This window comes from Galeopterus variegatus, unplaced genomic scaffold, assembly GCF_000696425.1.
Source record: "Galeopterus variegatus unplaced genomic scaffold, G_variegatus-3.0.2 Scaffold465, whole genome shotgun sequence".
NCBI lineage: Eukaryota > Metazoa > Chordata > Mammalia > Dermoptera > Cynocephalidae > Galeopterus > Galeopterus variegatus.
Window position 1 is genome coordinate 276,136 of NW_007726576.1, and position 20,320 is coordinate 296,455.

Genomic DNA, 20,320 nt, shown 5'->3' on the forward strand with positions numbered 1-20,320 from the left:
GGAATGTAGAAAAAAATGTAAAAGCAATTATGCAATATTACATTGTTCTTTAAATGAACTTAATCTTTTTGCTCTCATTTACACATTAAAACACTAGTAAAAATATATTAGCAAGTGAGTAATGCATGACAAATCACTTTATGATTAATTTTCTAATAATCTACAGAAAAATATTATACAACTCTTATTAGTAAAAATTTCAAACTTAAGATAAAAGCCAATAGAACTAATGCATTTCACATGAAGAAAAAAGGTAGCACCAATTACTACAAAGAAAAAAGAACCAATCAAAAGTTTAAATTCCTTTACATGAGGTAGAATATCACTTACTGCTTACCAGGATTATGATGAGTTGCAGATTCTCCATTCTGAAATACGTCTCCTGCCACATTCATTCTACCAGGATTAAAAGGTCCTACTCCAGTCTTGGTCTGTGAAGTTAAAGATGGGGTGTATGTTTGTATATTAACACCAAAATTACTTGACTGCAGTCCGTTAGAGACATCTCCCAAGTTGGTATTCTGCAGTGATGTTACATGTGTAATCATTAAGTTCATATCTCGCCCGTCAGTATTTTCTAATTGGCCATCATTCACAGAGCTTACACCTGTTTCTAAAGTTGTAACATTAGCAATCTGTATTTCAGAGTCTGGTTCTGTGGTGATACCACTATTACCCATTCCTGCATTTACCTTACTTCTTGAAAAACTGGAAGTGGAGAAATCCACATCATTGGTTCTGTTTTTAGTCTCAGGTGGTCTCCGATCAACAAAATTGGAGGAATTTTTCTCTTGCCCTTGATTTGTTTCAATGTCCTCTTCATCATCAATGACAATTGTCTCACTTACACTTCCCTTCTGAGAACTCAACTCTTTTGAGGAAAGTAGAATTTTGGAATCATTTCCTTGTAGTTCTTCGTTTTTTGATGATGTAAATGTTATGGTTCTTTGATCGGCTACCACTGATGCAGAAGATGGGGGAGGTTGTACGGGTTCAATAAAAACAACATCATCATCGTCTTCCACTGATGAGTTTTGAAATTTATTAGATCTGGACACTAAAGGATTAGGTGGAGCACTAAACGAGTTTCCTACATTCGTGAGACTAGTTGCCATGGCCGTACTTCCTAATAAAACAGGAGTCTGATCAGTCAATTCTAATCCGCCCACTGAACTTGTATCCATGCCAAATAACCTGTTAGGGAGAGGAAAAAAAACAATAAAAATGTCAGTATATGACTTCTTATGTTACTCTGAAACTATTTTTTTTAAATACTTTTATTTTCTCTTTAATTCTAAATGAGAATGATTCCTAGCATACAGGAAAATATGTAATATCCATTCATTAATCATTTCATATAGTTTACATGTTAACTTTTACAGGATAACAAAGGCAATTATCCAATTTTCAGCAATCATAAGCGGTATATACCTACCACCACCAGCTCCTTTCCAGGGTACACTGTTTAGTCTATAAACTTTTAAAATTGAAAATATAGATAAATCCTCCCACACATAACAGGAAAAATAACCCAAATATGACAATAAAAACGATCCCTTCAATATGCAATTATCCCATTTATCCACTGTATTAAATAAAATGATATGGTCTAATCCCTAATTTTCCTTCTTTTTTAATCTTTTTTCCTCATGCAACCATACGATTAAATCTTTCTGAAAATTTGAAACCTTTCTTGACTCTAGCTAGAAAGTGTAAGTCTTCTTTTGCCAGGCACTATGCAGTGTACTTTAAATGCATGTAGCAGACTGAAAAATGACAGCCAAAGATACCCAATCCATAGAATCTATAAATAATACTTTATATGGAAAAAGGTTCTTTGTTATCTGGGATTCTCTGGGTGGGCCCTGAAAGCAGTCACAAGTGTCCATATAAGAAGGAGATGGAAGGAGATTATAGACAAAAGAAGAGAAGGCAATGTGACCATGGAGGCAAACTGGAGAAGACTGAAGTGATGCACCCAAGTAATGCCAGCAGCCACCAGAATGTAGAAAAGGCAAAGAATGGATTCTCCACTAGAGCCTCCAGAGGGAGCATGGCCCTGCTGACACCTGGATTTGATCCCAGTGAATCTGATTTCAGACTTCTGGCCTCCAGAACTGTGAGAGAATAAATTTCTGTTGTTTTAAAGCCACCAAATCCGTAATTTGTTACAACAGCCACAGGAAGCTAATAAAATCCACTTCTTCGTTAAATCCCTAAAACATCCTTTGATATAGGTATAATTTTTGTCCCATTTTATTTTATTTATTTTATTATTATTTTTTGTCCTTTTTGAGACCGACTGCACCGTGCTCAGCCAGTGAGCGCTGTGAGCACACCGGTCATCCCTATATAGGATCTGAACCTGTGGCGGGAGCGCTGCTGCTGCGCTCCCAGCGCTGCACTCTCCCAAGTGCGCCACGGGCTCGGCCCCCTTTGTCCCATTTTAAAGAGTAAGAAATTGTAGCTTAGAGATGCTAACTAATTTGTCCAAGTCACATAACTAGGATGAATACCCGGGTCTCGAAAACTCAAGAATCTAAACTCTTCATCACTCTCCTATATTCAACTACTACTTTCTGAGCATCTACTATATGCAGGGTCGTGCCAAAGAGAGAGCAGAGTTAAGAAGAGTATTTCTAGAATGAAGTTCTTGAGCTGATAGAGAGGATGAGGTCATTGGTAGTATCACTAATCCTGAACAGGAATCACTTTGACCTCATATACTAAAAAAAGAAAGGGGTGGGGGGAGACATCAACTAGAAGGGGAAAGATTGAAGGGTGAGTATAGATTGTAGGTAAATTTATAGATGAGATGGATGGGAAGATAAAGTGGTTTATATGCGGTAGCCTCATTTTCAGAGAATAAGTTAGCTACCCAAGAAGGTGAGGAGACAGTGACTGTACAGATCTTAAAGACTGATTCAAGAATCCTAACTATTAAGAACCTCAAAGGATGAAGAAGAGACATACAAATAATCATCACTTTGACTGATGGGTGACAGGAATGGATTGAGAAACTGTTCACTGTATATCTTGAAGTATTTCCTTAATTTTTGGACCACATGATTTATCACTTGTTTTTTTTAACTAAATTTAGATTTTAAAAAACAGAAGAACAGAGAATGAAGAGACAACTACTTCATTTTGGTGATCAGAGAACACCTCTTGCAATAAGTGGCATTTACACTGAAATACGAAATGGTAAGAGAGATCCAGCTATAGGAAAACAGAGGAAAAGACATTCCAGGCAAAGAAAACAGCTCCTGCAAAGCCTAGAGAGAACAAGGTTGACCAATTCAAGCAACAATAAAGCCAATGGTGGCTGGAACCAAATAGGAAGGAAAGAAATAGGAGGATAAGAGGCGACAGAGAACTAAGCACAAAACAACTCACCAAGACCAGTAAGTTAATTCACTGATTACATTCACCAGACTTACAGAATTCTTGGTATGCACAAGACACTGTTTTAGGCACCTGGGAAAAATCAGTAAACAAAACATGTAAACATCTCTGCCCTCAGAAAGCATGATTATTAAAAGCGAGAGTTTGGATTTTACTGTAACAAGAAACACTACCATGTTTTCAGCAAAGGGCTAACATAATCTCATGTTTTAAATAGATCAGTCTGGCTACAGTGTGGGAAAAGGGAAAAACTGGAAGCAAAAAAACCAACTAGATGGCCATCAGAATGGTCCAAATGAGAGATGACAGTAGCTGAAACAACGGTAGTGATAGGAGATGGGAAAATTAGGGTATTTTAACAGGTAAGCTTTACTGACATGAAAAAATCTACAAGATGTTGTTGACTACAAAAAACTTACAGAACACAAGAGTATTATTACAATGTTATGCATACCCCAAAAACCTATAAATACATACTATACATTTCCTAAAGTACACATATTTGTACATAAATTCATGGGGGGGGGGGGAACTCTGGAAGGATCACACCATACTAACAGAAGTAGTTTGCTAGGAGGGACAGGAGGTTTATGTAGGGGAGGTGGTCAATGAGAAGCACTTTAGATTCCACTTTAATTTAGAATTTTAGGCAGCTAAGCCCCTGACTGAATAAAGGGGGAGGGGAAGGAGTTGGTAAAGGAAGATGATATACGGTTAGTAAAAATCTAGGCAAAGATGAGGGGATTATCAATCTCTCAATACAAAAATGATACAGAATAAGCATTTTGCACACACACAATAACATAAGGATACACCAACTTTTTTTTTTTTTGGTGGCCAGCAGTAGGAGGATCCATACCAACTTTCTTATGAAACATTGTGTACAGACCTTAAGCAACTTGTTTTCTCACTAAATCTCTTAAGACCTAAAACAGTGCCTGGACACAAAGCAGACACTCACACTCAATTGTGCCAAATATTTGTGGAAAGACCAGAGGCAGAACCAATTACATTCATTTTAACTACCAGAGTTATTTTTAAGTAATATTATTTGTCAATGTACACAATCTAGCCCTTCTTTTACATATACTGTGTTATTCTCTGACCATTAAGCATCCTCATCAAACCAGTACAGCACTTTTTCTTATTAATATAGTAACAAAATGAAATGTTTTCAATAAGTTATATAATATTTTATAGGATACAAAGGTTTCATTTTACTCTCACTAAATTGGGACATTAACTTCTTTGAGTTAAATAAAACAGACACTAACTTTTTTCTACAAAAAAACAGCAGCTCAGACATTAATTAAAACTGCCCAAGATCCCAAATCAACACAGGATTCAAACACTATGCACACAGCTCAATTTCAAAATCAGTCTCTGTTCCTCTCAGAGCAAGAGCTATGTATCTATCTGGGTCAGGATGGAAGACATGCTGAGGATGGAAAATGGCAAGATACATTTATACCTGCTTTAAATAAAATGGATAATTCTATTTAAAAACTTAAGAATTGATTATTTGCTTCACCTAAAGATCTACAAATTACCACTCCATACCCTAAGGCAATTTAAATATATTTTCAAGAACTAAAATATAAACACCTTTACTTTAAAACAGCACCTAAATAAGGAAAACTTCTTTATAGTAAAACAATAAAGTATGCTAAGGCAAAAGCTTCAAATAAGGCCTTAAGTTAATTTTAAATAAACATGAAAAAAAATTTTAACATTACTGCTACACAAAGTTTTAAAAACTGATACATGCTGAATAACAATTTGATTCAAATGTTTCACAACTATTCAATCACATTTTTTAAAAATACAAGTACAGCCATCCAGTAATAGTTAACATTTATTTAATGCTTATTATAAGCCAAATATTCATGTCAGTTAAACATTATAGCAACCCCATGAAGTAGAATCATTATTACTGCTACTTTACAGATTAAAAAAAAAATCTCAAACGAGAAGTAGGCTGCCCAAGACCACAGTCAGGAAGTGGTAGAGGTCAGGATTTAAATATTCATAACTACTATGCAAGAGCAATCAAGTACTGAATATAAATAAATAACACAGCTCTTATTAATAAATAATATAGCAATTCAATAAAAGAATAACTAAATCAATATTCAAAATATACAAGCTTCCAAAGAAAGAAATACCAAACCCAAAATGCCAAGCTAAGAGGGGATTTAAAAAACATAAAGTTGAACTTTCCGTTAACATTCACTTGTCATAAGGTAGAAAGTATCCTGATCAACATAACATTTTTCAAAGAAGAAACAACAGCTCAGTCTAAAATTACTGATGTAAAATCTGCAGGCTTTTAATGTATAAGTTCTCTGGATCCTTTCCATGTTTCAGCGTATCTAAAACAAGAAAATTTCTGAGACAGAAAAGCTACTGACTTCACACTACCCTCTAGTGGCTGCTAGGTGTCACTTCCGTCTCCCCAGAAGACAACAGTGGAGCACAGAATGGGACTTTCCTTACCACACAAGTTATCTGCAGTTGTCAACTTCTCTAAACAGAATAACCATTCAACAGTACAACTGTAAGCACTATTTCCTTTCTTTTTTTTTTTTTTTTTTTTTTTTTTTTTGGCAGCTGGCCTGTACAGGGATAGAACCCTGGACCTTGGTGTTATCAGCACCAAACTCTAACCAAGTGAACTAACCAGCCAGCTATTTAGCCCTGTAACAGCTATTAGCTGTTACAAATCTTAGATTGTAATATTAACAAATCTTAGACTGTAAATAAATTTAGCCACTTCTACATGTCATTAAGAATATCTTTCAAGCAACAAGCGCTTACTTAGTCCTATAAAGAAAGACAATCCAGGGGCCGGCCCGGTGGCGCACTGCTATAGTGCGCCGCTTGGGAAGCGCGGCGGCACTCCCGCCGAGGGTTCGGATCCCACATACAGACCGGTTCCTGCTCACTGGCTGAGCGAGGCGCGGGAGCAGCACCAAGGGTTGCGATCCCGTTGCCGGTCCCGGTCCGGTACAGGGGCGACACTGAGGGTTGCGATCCGTTGCCGGACACGGAAAAAGACAAAAAAATAAAAAATAAAAAAATAAAAAAAAGAAAGACAATCCAATTAAAAGTTGACCACTTCTCCATTATCCAAGTGAATCTACTCCATTTAGCCACTTTTCTACCTCAAGTCAATTCTAATTAGCTATTTAACACTGAGCAAATAACTTCACTTCTCTGAGCTTCAACTTCCCCTATATTAAATGGTATAAAAATGGTTCCCAGGGCTTTTCTTGGAATTCAAAGAGATAACTGGATATGAAGCCACTTAGCACAATCCTAAATAATTTCCTAACTCCTAAACAATTACCAGGCAATTTTTGCTTGCACCTCAGGATTTCAGTAAGTTTCCAATTAATTTTTAAGCTTCCTTGTGACACTCTATCATAATAAATTATAATGCTTTCACAGTTTTATTTGGTCTTTATTTTGATTCAATGAGAAACAAGTAACACAACAGTTGATGCTCTCATGATAAAATGAAAAGGTAGTAGTTAAAATATAACTGTTGACATATTTATAACAAGAAAATATTAGTACTTGCTGGAAAACATTGATGAACCTTCAAAAAAATAAAATCACAAAGAAATATCTTCAAAGTTCTTCAACAAAAATATTCACCATTTTCTCACTCATAAGCCTACCTAGAAGCTTTCTAGGTACCATGAAAGATTTACAAAGAACACTAAGGTGAGTTCTTCTCTACAGTCAATATGTGTTCATGGCACTTATAATAGTTCTGAGTCAATATGAATTTAAAATTCATACTGAATAAAAATTCCTAATAAAATGGCAATAAATGGATTTATTTTTATATATATGTATGTATATATCAGACCAAAATATATCACACTTAGTGGGAAATATTAAAAGCATTATCTTTAAAACTAAAAATAGGGATATTCCTTTATTATTACCATATAGCACTATTCTTGAAATGACAGCCAATGCAATTATACAAAAAAGAAATATAAAAAGTTGAAAGAAGGAAAAATATCATTATATGCAAATTACCTCAAAGACCCAAAAGATTTACCTGAAAAATTACTAAAAACTGTGAGATAATTTAGCAAAGTGGCTGGGGACAAAATTAAAATGCAGAAATTAGTCAATTGGATGACCAATTGAAGACAGATACAGTAGTGCCCCCTTATCTGTGGGGGATACATTCCAAGATCCCCAATGGATGCCTGAAACCAAAGATAATAACCAAACCCTGTATATACTATGTTTTTCCTAAACTTACATACCTATGAGAAAGTTTAATCTATAAATTAGGCACAGTAAGAGATTAACAGTAACAAATAATAAAATAGAACTATAAAAATACACCATGATAAAAGTAAAATCAGGGTTACTTGAACACAAGCACTGTAATACTTCCACAGTCGATCTGATAACCCAGACAGCTATTAAATGACTAAAAGGCGGGGAGTGTATACAGCATGGATCCACTGGACAAAGAGATGATTTACATCCTGAATGGGAGGGGGCAGGAGGTTTCATCACAATACTCAGAATGGCACACAATTTGAGACTTACAAATTGTCGATTTCTGGAATTTTCCACTTAATATTTTTGACCTTAGTTAGCCACAGGTAACTGAAACCCCAGAAAGTAAAACTGCAGATAATGGAGGACTAATGTACAAAATTTTGCTTCCATGTGGAGGCCAGCTTAACGTAAAATAAGGCGATTTTGACAAACCACAAAGCTACAAGGATGGAGAGACAAGGGAGAATTCAACAGCACCAAAATTTTGGGAGAGGGAAAGCAGATAAGCATGGATTAGTTTTAACTGACTTAACAGGCCTGCAAAAGGTAAACCCTGAACCCACATGAAAAGTTCTGAAATGAACTGATTACACTAAAACTGAACTGTAGTGAACATTCACTTATCATAAGGTAGAAAAACATAACATATAATGATTTTCAGAGGAATGAGGCAACAACTCAAAAAAGAATACTCAGAAGGTTCAGAAACCAGGATAGCCAGTTAGCGCAGTTAGAGGATGGTACTGCTAACACCAAAGTCCAGGGTTCAATCCCTGTGCCAGCCAGCCACCAAAAAAAAAAACAAGGTTCAAATAAATGCAGCCATCTCATCTGCAAAAGGGACAGTGTATGTAAAATAGCTAAACTAAGAAGACTGAGTGAAAGCTACTTGAAAAGCAGTTAGATACCTAGGTGTCCTTTCCCATTCAAATAAGTCTACAGGTTAATCTCTGGAGAAAGTACAAGATTGACTTTGGACAGAGGGATGCCAGGCACATGTTAGGGTCACATACTTTACTTCACTTGGAATCTAGGGTATAAAATACATACTTGGTACTCAATTAAAACTCAAGGCCACACATCTCTCCCCTCAGGAAATTCAGACTCTTTTCTGGAAAACTGGAAAACATGACTGTGGAAAGCAACACCTAAAAATACCAACGATAGGGATTGCCCAACAAACATCCACCTAGATCATACACAATGGGGTATAACACCAACAGTACCAACCCCCAAGGGCTCAGTGTATCCAAATAGCTTTTAGACATCCATTCTTTTTTTTTTTTTCACTCTGAGTCATGAACAGACAACCAAGGATTACCTGACAGCTGAGAAAAGATATGAAAGGTATCTTCATGATAAAAACAGTGAAACTCAACTTGGTAGAAATGATAACTATGCAGGAGGAAAAAAATCTTTAAAGAAAATCATTAATATACGCAGAGAGATAAGATATCATATCCACAAAGTAAGAACAGAATGCTGGAAAAATAAGTAATATTCAGAGAGGAAAAACACATTCTTTCATGTTAAAATTACGAGTGAAGAAACTTAAAATCCAACAGATGAAAATATATTTCCCACCTACCGAAACCAGACCTCCCTGGAGAAATGATTTATTGCAGGTCAGAGGCAGGAAATGTACAAGATGAACCCAGAACACCTGCTTATACTAGATAGCAAGGAAGCTATTAAAGACTACTAGCAGTGGGCAGGGCGGGGGGAGTTAAATGGACTCCAGAGCCAACATGAATAGGCTCCAACTGGCCAAAAATGTGACAATTTAAACATCAACTAATATCACTGCAATGAATTAAAATACATCAAATATGTTTAAATCCATGAGTTCACCATGATACTAACACCAAAAGCAAACCTAATTACAAAGAAAGATTCAGTATATAAAGATAAGATTTTCCCTAAGTTAATCTATAAATTTATCTTGCTCCCAATAAAAATACCAACAGAATCTTTAATTAGATAAATTGATTCTCAAATTCATATGGAAAAATAAAGAACAAAAAAATTCTGAAGAGATAAATAACAGAAGGAATTAGCATATTGTGAAACTACAATAAATAAAATAGTGAGGTACAGAACAAGAACAGGCAGACAAAACAAAGTCTGAAATAAATCCAATATCAAGAAATTTAGTATACAATAAAGATTTCAATATAGGATATGAATGTGCTGTTAGTCTACTAATATTTTATCTTGAAATTTTACATCACTATTCATAAATGATATTGGTCTACCATTTTATTTTCTGTGTGTGAGTGCAATCTGTATCAGTTTTAGGTATGTTATACTTGCTTAGCTTAAAAAAATGAAAAAAAATGGGATATGAATTTTTCAGTAAAGTAGTATGAAACAACTGGGAAGTCAATGGGAAATAAAACTCACACCAAAAGAAATTCCAATGTAAGAATAAAAACTTGAGTGGGAAAATGAATAAATTATAATACTGAAAATTTTTTATTATTAATAATAAGTTGGCAAGGTCCTTAACTATATGTCAAAAAAAAAGACGAAGACAGACTTTAGGCAAAATGGTGGGATAGGAAATTCTAGGTCTGAGTACCTCCACCCAAACAACCACTGAGTTAGAGTGACTAGAACCAACTACTTTGGATATCTGGAATGTGACTGTACACTTATAACAACCAGGGGAGTACTTGATGGAGAGGCTGCTGGTCATTCAAAAGTGAGTAGCACAAACCAGCCACCACTCCTCATTTCTCACCCGACGTTAGCTTTATAGAAAACACACTACATTCCTGGAGCAGCTGGCTAGACACAGGGCTGGCAGTGAAGACCTTCTACCACAATTTGGGATTGTATGTTTGGGTTGGTCTGGAGCAGATACTTCTCTTGCTTTCTGTCCTCTGGGTATCAGCAGCTTCCCCTGTGGCATCTATCAGAAGATTTAATGAAACATGATCTTCTTTTCCATTCTTTTTTTCATCCAGACATTTAGGAAAATCTTCGTCAGGTCACTACCTCACCACAGTGATAACAGAACGGAAACTCCAGTGGACACAAACAACATAACTATAAACTGTGCCAAAAAAAAAAAAAAAAAAAAAAAAAAAAAAAAAAAAAAAAAGCTAAGCAAAAGTCCATATAAATGGCTCTATCCAACAGCAAGTAAAAGCAAGCAATCTATAAAGACTGGGAGAATCAGATTTCCAGACTCTTCAAAACACAATAATATTCAGAATGTCCAATCATCAACAAAAAAAATTAAAAACATGAAAAGAAACTGAAAAGTATGCCCCAACTCATAGGAATAAAGGAATTTGACAGAAACCAAAAGACATTAAATCAACTATTGTAAATATGCTCAACAATCTAAAGAATAACATGGACAAATTACTAAAGGAAATTAGAAAACAGTAAATGAAATAACACAAATAAAGGAATAGAAATTCTAAAAAAATAACCAATCATAAATTCTGGAGATGAAAAGTACAATAACAGAAATGAAAAATTCACTAGAGGGGTTCAATGCAGATGTCAGCAGGCAGAAGAGTAAGTAAACTTTAAGGCAGTACAATTGAAATTACCCAGTCTGAGAAGCAGAAAGATAAAATAATGGAGAAAAATGAACAGAGCCTAGGCTGAGGCACCTGTGAGATACCACCAAGTGTACCAACATAAAAAGAGAAAGAAAAGGACAGAAAAAATATTTGAAGAAATAATGGCCAAAAATGTCTCAAATATAATGAAGATAAACAGACATATCCAAGAAGCTCAATGAGCTCCAACAGCAGGATAAACTCAAAGATATCCATATCAAGACACATTGTGGATACGTGTCAAAAACAGTAAGAATTTGAAAGCAGCAAGAAAGAAGTGATTCATCACTTTCAAGGAATCTTCAATAAGATTATCAGCTCATTTCTCATCAGAAACCATATAAGCCAGAAGCAAGAGGGATGGCATATTTAAAGTACTGAAAGAAAAACAATTTGTCAACCAAGAATTCTATTTCCAGCAAAAAAATCCTTTAAAAATAAGGAGAAAGTAAGACATTTCCAGATAAGCAAAAGCAGAGTTCATTTCTACAGTCTGCCCAACATACGTACTAAAGAGAGTCCTTAAAGCAAAAATGAAAACACATTGTACAGTAATTCAACATCATAAGAAAAAGAATACAAGAGAAGGTACCTACAGAGGTAAACTGAAAAGCCATTGTTAATGTACCTTAGGATTGTAATTACTTTTTTTCCTATATGATTTAAAAGGCAAAGGCATAAAACAATAAATATACTACTGAAACTAAATTGGTATTATTAGCAATACATTGTTATAAATTTAAGGTGGCCATTTTAATCCCCAAAAGAACGCAATGACAGAGAAAATGGGAAGAAAAAACATATAAGACATACAGAAAACAAATAGCAAAATGGCAGAGGTAAATTCTTCCTTATCAATAATTACCTTAAATGCAAATGAATTAAATTCTATTAAAAGATAGAAATTGGCAAATTGGATTAAAAGAACATGATCCACCTATATACTGCGCACAAGAGACACATCTTAGATACAAAGACACAAAGAGGTTGAGAGTACAAGGATGGAAAAGATATTATATGCAAATGAAATTAACCAAATGAAAATTGGAGTGGGTATATTAATATCAGAAAATAAATGCTGGGCCAGCCCATGGCTCACTTGGGAGAGTGTGGTGCTGATGGCACCAGGGCCACGGGTTCAGATCCCTATACAGGGATGGCCGGTTGGCTCACTTGGGAGAGCGTGGTGCAGATAACACCAAGTCAAGGGTTAAGATCCCCTTACTGGTCATCTTTTTAAAAAAATAGAAAGAAAAGAAAAGAAACTTTAATTAATCAACATATCTCAATGTTGAACCCCAAAAATATGTATAATCAATTTTGATTCAATAAAATTTTTTTAAAAAAAGAAAATAAACTTTAAGCCCAAAAAGGGCATTATACATCGATAAAAGGTTCATTTGAGCAAGAAGATATAACAATTCTAAACATACAGACATCTAACAACTAAGCCCCAAAATATATGAAAGCAAAAATTATCAGAATTAAAAGGAGAAATAGCTCTATGATCATAGTTGGAGACTTCAACACACCACTTTATTTTTTTGGTGGCTGGACAGTAACGGGATCCAGACCTTGGTGTTACCAGCACCACGTTCTCTCACACGAACTAACTGGCCAGCCCTACCACTTTCAATAGTAAACAGAACCACCACACAAAAGTTCAATAAGGAAATAGAAAGCTCTTGAACAACACTACAAACCAACTAGACCTAAGAGGCATATACAGAACACTACACCCAACAGTAGCAGAATTCACGTTCTCTTCAAACATTCACTAGAATAGACAATACATGTGCCACAAAATCAGTCCTCATAAATTTAAAAGGAACAAAATGATACAGTATATCTTTTCCAATCACAATGGAATGAAACTAGAAATAACAGAAGAAAAACAAGAAAATTCAAATATGTAGAAATTAAACAACAAATTCTTTAACCAATGGGTCAAAGAAGAAATCACAAGGGAAGTAAGAAAATACTTTGAGGCAAATGAAAACAAAAACACAATATATCAAAACTTGAGGGATACAGTGAAAGTAACGCTCGGTATATATCAAAACTTGAGGGATACAGTGAAAGTAACGCTGGTAGGAAACTTACTAATACTACATTAAAAAGGAAAGATCTCAAAATCAGTAAGCAAACTTTATGCCTTACTAGAAAAAAAAAAAGAGAACTAAACTCAAAGCTAGCAGATGAAGAAAATAATCAAGATTAATGCAGAGATAAAACAGAGAACATAAAAATAGAGAGAAATCAATAAAACCACAAGTTGGTTCTTTGAAAAGATAAACAAATGGAATAAATCTTTACCTAGATTAAAAAAAAAAAAAACCAACTCAGGGCTGGCTGGTTAGCTACTGGTTAGAGCTGGTACTGATAACAACCAGGTCAATTGTTCGGATCACCTTACTGGCCAAAAACAAACAGCACAGGGCTAGTAGAGATGAACATTTCACCTCTGTCTCCTCATCTAAAAAGAAAAACTCAAATTACTAAAATCAGAAATGAAAATGGTAACATCACTACCAATTTTACAAAAATAAAAAGAATTATGAGAATATGAGAAGCAATTATATGCCAACAAATTGGATAACCTAGATGAAATAGACAAATTCTTAAAAATACACACACCACCAAAAATGACTTAAGAATACAAAATCTGAAGAGATCTATAAAAAGCAAGGAGATTAAATCAGCAATCAAAAACCTCCCAACAATAAAAAGCCCAAGACCAGATGGCTTCACTGGTGAATACTATCAAACATTTAAAGAATTATACCAATCCTCAAACTATCCCCACAAAATTGAAAATGGGAAACTGTCATTTAATAGGTTGAGTTTCTCCTGTGCAAGATGAAAACTTACTGGAAATCTGTTGCATGACACTGTGAATACACTTAACGTTACTGAGCTGCGCACTTAAAAATGGTTAAGATACTAAATTTTATGCTGTGGTTTTTTTACTACAATTAAAATAAAAGATAAGCGGAAAAAATGAAATACTACTTCACACCCATTTGAATTTATATACCCAAAGGAACTGAAGGCAAGAACTCAAATGAATACTTGGATACCAGCGATCATAGCAGTATTTTTCACAATGGCCAAAAGGCAGAAACAACCTAAGAGTCCATCAACAAATGAATGGATAAACAAAATGCTAGTATACATATACAATAAAATATCACTCAGCCTTAAAAAATGAACAAAATTCTAATATGTACTACAACATAAACCTTGATAAACATTATACTAAGTGAAATCAGCCAGAAACAAAAAGACAAAATATTGTATGATTCCACTTAGGAAACACTTATAATAAGCAAATCCATACAGACAAAAGGTAGAATAGAGACTACCAAGTGCTGGGGGGAGGGGAGACTGGGATTGTTTAAATACAGTTTCTGTTTGGGATGACGAAAAAGTTCTGGAAATGGATAATGGTGATTTTTGCAAAACACTGAGAATGTGCTTAGTTCCACTGAAATGTGTACACTTAAAAATGGTAAAAGTGGGCCGGCCCGGTGGCGCACTGGATAGTGCGCCGCTTGGGAAGCGCGGCGGCGCTCCCGTCCGAGGGTTCGGATCCCGGGGCAACACTGAGGGTTGCGATCCGTTGCTGGACACGGAAAAAGACAAAAAGACAAAAAAAAAAAAAAAATGGTAAAAGTGGTAAATTTTATGTTAGTATATTTTACCAGAATTTTTTTTAGAAAAGCTAAAAGAAAAAAGAAAAAACAGTAGACAATTACATGAGGAAAAAATATCACAAACACAATAAACTATGGAAAAAAAATGTGTAACAATATCCTTCAATTTTTAAAAAAATGAAGACAAAGAGCCACTACAGTCGATGAGATAAAACCAACAACCAAACAGAATAAAGGGCAAAAAAAAAAAATGAACATAGTTCACGAGAAAAGGAAATATATATGGCTCTTAAATATATTAAATATTTAAGAAAAATGTAAGCACTAATGGGTCACCAATTTTCTCTAACATCAACAAAGATCCAAAGGTTTAACAATGCCCTGTGTAATAAGAAGCTCATACTGATAACTGGCACAAACTCTTACGGAGGGCAACTCAAAAACAAAATGTCTTTGACCACGCAATTCCACTTCTAGGCATCCATCCTACATACATTATTATCTCATATTTTAAAGAACAAAAATGTATAAGGATATTCAGTAAAGTCAAAAGATTTAAACAGCCTAAATGTCTCTCAACAGATAACTGGTAAAATTAATGACGCCAATGACATACAATGAAACACTGCAGCCTTGGAAACAATGAAGCAACTGTAAACATACTTACAAGCTCAAATGGAACAATCTCACCTATAAATTAAGTGCAAACAGCAAGGTATGGAACAATGGATAAACACAGACACACACACACACACACACACACACACACACACACACACACACACAATTTCTGGACAAATAGCCAAGAAAATGATGACAGTGATTTATCTCCAGGGAAGAGAACTGTGTGGATGAATCAGAGGGAAGAAGAAAGGGCCTTCCTACTCACTGTTTAACCTCTTTCACCTTTTAAAATTGGTACCATATGCATGTATACTGGGATTTAACTAGGGTTTCATTGAATTTAGAGATTAACTTGAAGATTAAAAAAAAAACATTTTTACATTATTGAAGTCTTCCCATTCAGACATGCATATCTTTCCATTCATGTTTTCTTGTATGTCCTACAGTGTTATTTTAGTTTCCTTCATAAAACTTAAGCATTATTTTTTGTTATAGTTATTCCTATTTCTTGCAATAGTGAAATAGATTTCCCCATTACATTAAAAAATGTTTACACAGCCAAAAAAGAGAAAAAAGACAAAAAAGAAAACAAAGTTTGTACAGAAAAGAAACACCATAAGGTTTAAAAATATGCAAACTGAATATATATTTTTAACAGTGACAACAAAGAACTAATATTAATACTCTAGAAAGAACACATATTGAGAAAAATTTAGCTATTTGATAACATGCAGTGGAAGAATGTTGAGAAACTGGTAGAAATGCCGTTGGTATAGTGGTATAGTGGAGGGCAATTTGGCATTATCTATTAAAATATATAACATGCACATACTCTGACTCAGCAATTCTTATTCTCAGAATCTTCCCTACAGAAAACACACATGAACCCAAAGAAACTACAAGTATATTCTTTGCAGCACTATTGATAACAAAAAATTGGAAATAGACTAAATGTCCATCAACAGAATGTCTAAACTGTATTCAATCCACGCCATGAAATACTACAGGACAGTTAAAAAAAGGTAGACCTTTCTGTACTAACTCAGAAAGATATATAAGACTTACCACTAAGTGGGGAAAAAAAAAAGCAAGTTGCAGAAAGATAGGTGCAGTATTCATGTTTTTAAAATGCATACACAAGGGCTGGCCAGTTAGCTAAGTTGGTTAGAGCATGATGCTGATAACACCAAGGTCAAGGGTTCGATCCTAGTACAGGATGGCTGCCCCAAAAAAAGCATAAATGGAAACCCACATACTGTATGTCTAAGTATTTAAAAGTTATAAGTCAAACTAGCACACTGTAAGTTCTGATCTCCTACCCTGACAAATACAATTTCACAACCACCTGGCTGACCCTCTACACTGTTAAGAGGCCTTGAGTGCCCCCCAAAAAAAATTTTTTTAAAAATGCACAGACAAAATGACTATATAATTCTTACGGGTACATGTTAGCATATGCACAGAAAAGGGTTTGGAATAATATAGACTAAACTAATAGTCTTAACCTCTGAAGAAGTGGGGAAAGGGGCAAGGGACCAACAGTAGTTGACATAACAGATCATGCCTTCATGTTGCTTAAAATCTAGTCACAAAATCCTTTTTTTTTTTTTAACATATCTTTATCTGATATCTAAAACAATGCTACACTGGCTTTAGAAGCTGATAGGAATCATTTAATTCACACACTCAGCTATTAAAAATCCATTCTAGGGTTATGATTGAATCTAAACAAAAATCTCTTTTAATCTAATAAGTAAATGAATAAACCAATTAATTCATACACGTATCTCTAGGGTGTAGACTTTCTAGCTGTAATAATCTCTTCTCTCCCACAAGACCAAACTTAACTACAAGATACTTTTAAGTAATTTTAAATTTCTTTGAGGATCTCATCCACTCCCATAATTTTAAATGATGCCTTAATACCCCAGACTCCTTAATTTATCTCAATCAAGATATTTCAAAGCTCCAAACTGCCTACACCTTACATCTAGTTGTTTTTTTTTAACTCTCTTTCCCCCATATCTGCACCTCCTCCAGTTTTTACCATTTCAGGATATTATCTATCTAGCTACTCAAACCAGACATCTGGAGGTCATTCTTAATTCCTTCTCCTTTCTTCACCTACAGCCAGCCATCACCAAGTCCTATCCTACTTTGAAAATAAATCTTGCAACTGTCTATGTTTACTCACCTCTACTGATACCTCTCTAGCCCTAGAAACCTACCATCATTTTACTAGTAGGTTACTGACATTAACTAATACATTACCCAGACTATGTAAAGATCTTTTTAAAAATTAAATCAGCTACACCATTCACTTTTTACATGTCTTTCTAGTGTACTTAGCAGAAAACCTATGATTCTTCCAACCTGTGAGATTCACGTCTGATTTGATTGCTGCCTACAATCCAGGCTCACTTTCAGCACTACTCTTCCCCACCCCGTTCATTAAGCTCCAGCTAAACTAAGCCTTCTTTTGGTTTGTGGAAGGGTCCAAGCTCCTCCTTGTCTCAGTATCTTTGTACATGCTCTGCCTCTGCCTGCAAGCCTCCTTTCTGCATTTCTCTTTTTAGACTCATTCTAATCTCAGCTTAAATATCACTCTCAAAGATCCTTTTGTGCCAAACACTCCACTAGCCCATCCCTGGTCTAATCCCCTGAATTTATTTATTTCTTTATTTTTGACTGGTAAGGGGATCGCAACCTTCGGCACGGTGTTGTCTGCACCACGCTCAGCCAGTGAGTGCACCAGCCGTCCCTATACAGGATCCAAACCCATGGCCTCAGCAATACCAGCACTGCACTCTGCCGAGTGAGCCACGGGGCCAGCCCTAATCCCCTGAATTTAACATAGTGCCTGGTCAATAAATATTTATTAGATGAATACTTTTCTCTACAAAGAGAGATAACAAATAACTTTCTGGGTTTTTGAACGTTTTTTGATTTTTTTTAATTCCTCCCTACCCCCACTGAATTCTAGCTCTGTCCTTCCCTTCCTGTGTGCCATAGGACAATCACTTCACCCTGAACCTCAGTTTTCCCACTATAAAACAGAAAATTAGAATAACTTCCTTAAAAGATGAAACAAGCTAAAATAAAAATATCTCTGCCCTATATTTTTGGCCATGATTTTTTTATTACTTCATCTAAATAATTACAGTTAGTAACATGACCTGATCTCAGTCCCTAAAAAAAGGTTATGATACCCTATCCCTCTGTTCCCATTAACCAAATAAGGTAAATGAACTCACACATAATTCTCCACACATAGTTTAAAAAGTACATCAACGTAAGTAAACTTCAACCACATATGTTAATTTGGAAACAAATCATCAAAATATTCATTTATTCTTATGACCACTTGGTACTCCAAACCTATGACCTGGTGTAATGATTGTTCTTGATAACAAATTTTCCCTAATGTTTAAACATGACGCAGTAGAGGGCTTTAAAAAAAAAATTACCATCTTTATGTGACTTCAAGTGTTTCATGATTAAGACCTGATCTAACCTAAAGAAACAACAATACTTGCAACAACAAGCAAATAAGACCAGATTCAAAAAGGCTAGATTTCAGGTACTTAACATTTATTTTTCCAATACAGATGATTTCTACAATACAGATTATTATTATTAAATAAAAATCTATTGCCTCTTATTTCCTAAGCCTCAAAACTCATGACAGTTTTTACCATTTTTTCCTTCAGATATGTTCTTCAGATGTTTCATTAATTGCTTTTAAAAATCAAAGAATACAAACATGGAGTATACCAAAGAAAATCTATTTTCTCCCTTAATAAACAAATTTCAGAAAGTAAACAATGCTACCTATCATTTACAATTCAATGGTTTTTATTTTAATTATCTAGTAAATATTGAAAGCTCTTTTAAATGAGCCTAAGCAAAGGCACTCATTGAGTTTTATTTCACTTATCCCTTTTATTCAATCCCTTCAATGCCTTGAGTTTTACTTTTTGTCTCAGAATTTCATCACGCGTCTAATATGATAATAACAATAACTACTACTTATAAAGACATGCTTGATACCATTCTCATCAAAACTACCCTGAAATATATGTCATAATAAATTGTAAATATATTATTTTTACCCTATTTTGTAGATGAGTAAACTATTCTGTATAATCATATAAAATTCCTATGGCACACAGCTGTTAGGTGGCAAACACAGAGTTTGTACCTAAAGTCCACATACCTTTCATTACACCACTTTATCTCCCAATCAAGTATAACTGAAATTCGTGAACTGGTCTAATACACTGACCACTAGAATTCAATCAGCTGAAGACTTGCAACATGAGGATAGGGAAGTGATTACAAAAATGTCAGACCAGGTCAATTGTTGATAGTAGTAGTATATATGCAAGATATTAATATGATCAACAAGGAAAAAAAATCTTAAGAGTATATTTAAAAATTTAAACATTAATTTTAACGGGAGTAGGATTATGGGGGAACTTTCACTGTCTACGTCATATATTTGTTTACTGCTTGACGATTTTCAGGCCGTTTTATAATCAACATATTCTTTAAGAACTCTCCTTTGTGATATGCATAATTATTCATTTCTGTATCACTGTTTATATTTATTTATTTACATGACTATCTCTCCAAACTCAACAGTGAGAATCTACCTAAAAATCATACATAACACTTCCTAGTTGATTTCTTCTTTTTAAGGGTTTTTTTTTTTTTTTTTTTTTTTTTTTTTTTTTTTTCCGT

General features: G+C 34.7%; 1 protein-coding gene across 3 annotated transcripts in view; it reads right to left on the minus strand.

Moving 5' to 3' along the window:
• ZMYM2 (zinc finger, MYM-type 2) overlaps positions 1-20,320 on the minus strand; it is a 112,732-nt gene that overhangs the window by 83,110 nt on the left and 9,302 nt on the right. For 2 of the 3 annotated variants that reach the window (XM_008569086.1, XM_008569085.1), the window contains exon 2: positions 338-1,194. In XM_008569086.1, the coding sequence (XP_008567308.1) occupies positions 338-1,184 (847 nt within the window). In that variant the 5' untranslated portion in view covers positions 1,185-1,194. The remainder of the gene's footprint in view (positions 1-337; positions 1,195-20,320) is intronic. The other variant, XM_008569087.1, reaches the window with a different exon arrangement.